Genomic DNA, 4,310 nt, shown 5'->3' on the forward strand with positions numbered 1-4,310 from the left:
AGCCCCTCCCAGGCAGCCACGCGGGGCTGGAGACCTCCCACTCCCCACCCTGTAGGCTGATGCTCCCCTGTGGAACTACAACTCCCATCGTGCCCCGCGCTGCCCCGCCCCTCCCAGCCGGGGGGCTGTTTAACCCTCCGGCTGCGGGCGAACAGTGCGAGCGGGAGCTCAGGTACGCGGCGGGGTCTGCCGGCCGGTTCTGTGCTGGGACAGGCTTTGGGGGGCCCGGAGCGGGGGGGACAGGTTTAGGAGACGGGGGGGAAGCTGGCCGGCCGGCCCTGTGCTGGGGTTGTGGGCGGGGACTGCGGAGCCAGCCTGCTGCGGTGTCTGGTTGTGTAACTGCTCCAGCCCCGCTGCAAACCCGGGCGGGAGCGTTATAAGGGGAAACTGGCTGGGGGGGAGCCGGCCCTGTACTCGGGGGAAGCTGGCCCTGTACTCGGGGCACTGGCTGGAGGGGGGATCCGGCCCTGTTCTCGGGGGGGGGGGGCGGCGGCAGGTTGGTGTGTGTGTGGGGGGGGAACTGGCCCTCTGCCGGGGGAGGCTGGGGGGCGGGGAATACTGGCTGGAGGGAGAGCTGTGCTGGGGGTGGGGGAACACTGGCTGGAGGGGAAGCTGGCCCTGTGCAGGGGCTCCTGAGGGGAGCTTCCTGGCTCACTGGGACCCAGGGCCCATCTCCGTTCCTGGTCCCGGCCAGCTTGGTGGTGCCCATCTCCTGGCTGTGCACTGACACCTCATGGAAGGGGTTGGTGGCTCAGCCCATGGCCAAGTGGTCCCTAATTCCCAGGGCCGGCTCCAGGCACCAGCTTACCAAGCAGGTGCTTGGGGCGGCCACTTCGGAGAGGGGCGGCACGTCCAGCTGTTTGGCGGCAATTCAGCGGACGGTCCCTCACTCCTGCTCGGAGCGAAGGACCTCCCGCTTGAATTGCCGCCACAGATCACGATCGCGGCTTTTTTTTGTTTTGTTTTGCTGCTTGGGGCGGCCAAAACCCTGGAGCCGGCCCTGCTAATAACCATCCTCAATGGTATCCTTGTCCACTGGCTCAGCCTTGCGATTGTCCCCTGCACACCTGCCGTTGGGTCCATGTTCACAGGCCAGGAGGGCCTGGCAAAACCAGGGACTGAGAGAGCTGCCCACCCTGATTGGTAAGATGCACGTGCTACAGTAGTTGCTCTGCCTTATGCCTGGGTCTTCCCTTCATTTGGGCAGGTGCCTAAGATGCCAGAGGGCCCAGAGCTGCACCTGGCCAGCTGCTACATCAACACGGTATGTGCAGGGCTCATCTTCTCGGGGAAGGTGGAGAAGTCTGAAGTGAGCAAGAACCCAGAGGTGCTGTTTGAGAGCGACGCGTACCTGATCTCTGCCACCTCACGGGGCAAGGAGATCAAGCTGACCCTGACGCCACTCAAAGAGGAGAAGAACTTGCTCCCTGGCAGAGGGAGGGACAGGGAGGGGCTGAGCCAGAATGGTCTCCAGCAGCCCATGGATCTTGTCTTCCGCTTTGGGATGTCAGGCAGCTTCAAGCTCGCTTCCGGGGCCGAGCTGCCCAAACACGCCCATCTTCGGTTTTACACCAAGGAGAGCCCGCACCGAGCCCTCTGCTTCGTGGATATCAGGCGCTTTGGGAGGTGGGAAGTGCACGGGACGTGGCAGCTGGATCGAGGGCCATGTGTGATGCTGGAGTATGAGAAATTCAGGTGAGATCCACCATGACCTTCCATCTCTGCTTGAGAAACTGACCAGGAGTATGTGTCGAGCGGGGTGGGAGGGAATGAATGATAGACACAATATTCTTACAGTGAATTCCGTGGGGAGCCTGGTGATAGAATATGGGGCCTTTCACCATTACAGGGACACTTGTAGCTCACGTTTATGGAAACTCTGTCTTGGGTTGAAGACTGTCTGGTGCTTTGCATTCCCAGAGATCTCGCTATGAACAAGGGAACAGGCTTGGTTTAAACATCCTCCTGTGTGGCTTTTTCTTATATAACAAGTGAACGGCACAAAAATAATTCTTAAGTATTGCAAAAGCGAAGAGTACAGCTGAGCGATTTAACCCTCACAGCAATGGCTCTCCAGTGGCTATCCACTCAGTTCAGCATGTTGAGAACCAAGTGGGGGGAGGCTGAATGGTTGGGAATGAGGTAGGTCCATGAGGAGATGTCTGTTATGCAAAGTGGGAGGCTGGAAAAAGCTGGAGATCCCCTGCGCTAGGACCTGTTAACTGACTATGACAGAGACCCAGAGGACTTTGGTCGAGCTCTTGTATTATTTTGTACAAGTTAATGTTTCACTCTTAATATGTGTCTGTTACAGTCGTGAAACAGTGTAAGAGAGCAAGAGCCCTGCTGTAGCTACTTTAACACCTGCAAAATCCCATGGCAGGCAAGGAGGGGCTTGTAGCTTGGTGAACAAAGAGCCAGGTCCCCTAAGATATTGAGGGTCCTAACTTCTGTTGGAAGAGCCTAAATACCTTAGAGGTTGTGGACCAAAGTGCCCACTTTGTATTTCATAGGTAGAATTCATAGCTGAAGGGCGTATCACCGACTGACAGAGGTTGGAGATTGAAAGGGGTCATTGGGTTGTCTGATGCATACACACATGCCTGCCTGTCTAGGTACCATGTGGTATGTTCATTAGTGGATTTTCAGGGTTAGTTTTGAATTTGCTGAACATCGGGATTTCCACCGCTTCCCTTCCAATCTTTTCCCCCCTCAGATTCTCAAATTTTCCTTTCCCTAATTGTATCCCATTCAGTCATCAGAGGCTTGGTGAGTTTGTTAGTTAGTTCCCTGAGCACCTTGTCAAAGGCAGATTGCATAAAAGGATTCCAGAGTCTCAGGCATTGAGTCTTTGTTCATTTCATCCCCCTCCTCTTTGATGAATGAGCTACTCCCTCTTCAGTGCATTTCTGCATGGACACTTATATTTATTTCCCTTTGGCAGCATTCCTTGAACCCTTGTCTCTCCACTGCAAGCCTCACCTGACTCTACATGTTGGTGTTCCCTTATCTCTTTGCTCTTCTATGTCAAGATCTTAGAGCAGGCCTTCATAAAGCCACTCTTCAAAGGCTCCTTCTTGTTCTTTGTATTTGTCAGTTTCGGAGGACTCTTAGACTGCCTTCAATTCCTTAATGGCGATGTCTCTTGCTGTTCCTCCAGCCTTCTTTATGCTGTGGTGAGTCTTTAATGCTTCCTCTTATCACACTCAATTTCTTAATTTGCTTCCCTGCAATCAAATACCTTGATAACTGCTGCATTCCAGGAACCCGTTCCCTACGGGGCTGAATTCAAGTAGCGTACAGCACTGGAACTGCAAGTCCGTGCGCTGCTCCTTCTAAGGAAACAGCGGGTCATCCCTGTACCTTTACCCAAAGGGTTTTGCTGCTACCTTTATCGTTACCTGTTTTATTGTAATGCCTCTTGATGTCTAATGCTGCCCCCTTCTCTCTCCTGCACAGACTGTCTGCATCTATATTTACAGTCTTGCTATAAGAACCATCCCCCAAGGTTTCACTTGTGCCCGCTAGACCATAACCTCCATCATTTTTAGTTTCACTTCTCCCGCTTGTGTCTGGAGGCAGACCCTTCTGCAGCAGAAAACCCCACTGGAGAACAACCCCACCTCCCATGTTGGTTACTGTGTTGGAAGCACATCACAGGCTGAGTGAGGTGGTCGTTTCCCCAGCCCCTCCTCCCTAGCTGACCGGCCCTGCTGTCTTCCAGGGAGAACGTGCTGAGGAACCTGTCTGACAAGGCTTTCAACAAGCCCATCTGCGAAGCCCTGTTAAATCAGAAGTTTTTCAATGGGATTGGCAACTACCTCCGAGCCGAGATTCTCTACAGGTGAGCAGGGCGAAGAGCGGAGAGGAGGAGGCCTGGCCCGATGGAGATGTGGGTCCAATATCCTATTCCACCCCAGGCTCAAGCCAGGCCTTGTTTACGCAGGGACGCTGAGGAAAGTTCAGATGAAATAACTAAAGCTGTGAAGTTAATGTGCAGGACTTCGAGTGCATTAACCCCCCCCCCCCGAGGAGGATTCAGCTACAGCAAACTAAGGCCACTTTACTTCTGAATGAGCCTCTCCAAATGAGGGTTTATGATGCACATTCACTGATGTGCCTTAATTTCACAGCTTCAGTTAACTGGTCTGAATTCCCTATGGAGACAAGCCCATAGCCTCTCTGTGCCTCAGCTTCCCTATCCGTACAATGGAGATATTAGCACTGCCTTAGGGGTTGGGAGGATAAATACATTAGGAAGCATGAGGTGTTCATGTATGTATAGGGTCCCTTTTACATAGTAGACAGCC

At 53.8% G+C, this 4,310-nt stretch overlaps 1 protein-coding gene across 2 annotated transcripts; it reads left to right on the forward strand.

The window, feature by feature from the left end:
• Positions 1-50: 50 nt before the first annotated feature.
• LOC135980551 (endonuclease 8-like 1) lies at positions 51-4,304 on the forward strand. 2 transcript variants are annotated; one of them, XM_065580502.1, is made up of 4 exons: positions 51-172; positions 1,208-1,695; positions 3,098-3,176; positions 3,725-3,855. In XM_065580502.1, exons 2-4 carry the CDS (start codon positions 1,217-1,219, stop codon positions 3,749-3,751), a joined length of 585 nt encoding a protein of 194 aa, XP_065436574.1. In that variant the 5' UTR covers positions 51-172; positions 1,208-1,216; the 3' UTR covers positions 3,752-3,855. The 2 variants fall into 2 exon arrangements, with proteins under 2 accessions (XP_065436574.1, XP_065436573.1); XM_065580501.1 differs by lacking the exon at positions 3,098-3,176 and having other exon boundaries at positions 3,725-4,304.
• Positions 4,305-4,310: the final 6 nt, after the last annotated feature.

Source organism: Chrysemys picta, unplaced genomic scaffold, assembly GCF_011386835.1.
Source record: "Chrysemys picta bellii isolate R12L10 unplaced genomic scaffold, ASM1138683v2 scaf4250, whole genome shotgun sequence".
NCBI classification, from domain to species: Eukaryota; Metazoa; Chordata; order Testudines; family Emydidae; genus Chrysemys; species Chrysemys picta.

Bases quoted from the DNA above. Each gene is read 5' to 3' on its own strand.
- LOC135980551 (XM_065580501.1), top strand. From the start codon at position 1,217: ATGCCAGAGGGCCCAGAGCTGCACCTGGCCAGCTGCTACATCAACACG. The intron at 1,696-3,724 runs GTGAGATCCACC...GCTGTCTTCCAG, and splicing joins CTGGAGTATGAGAAATTCAG to GGAGAACGTGCTGAGGAACC.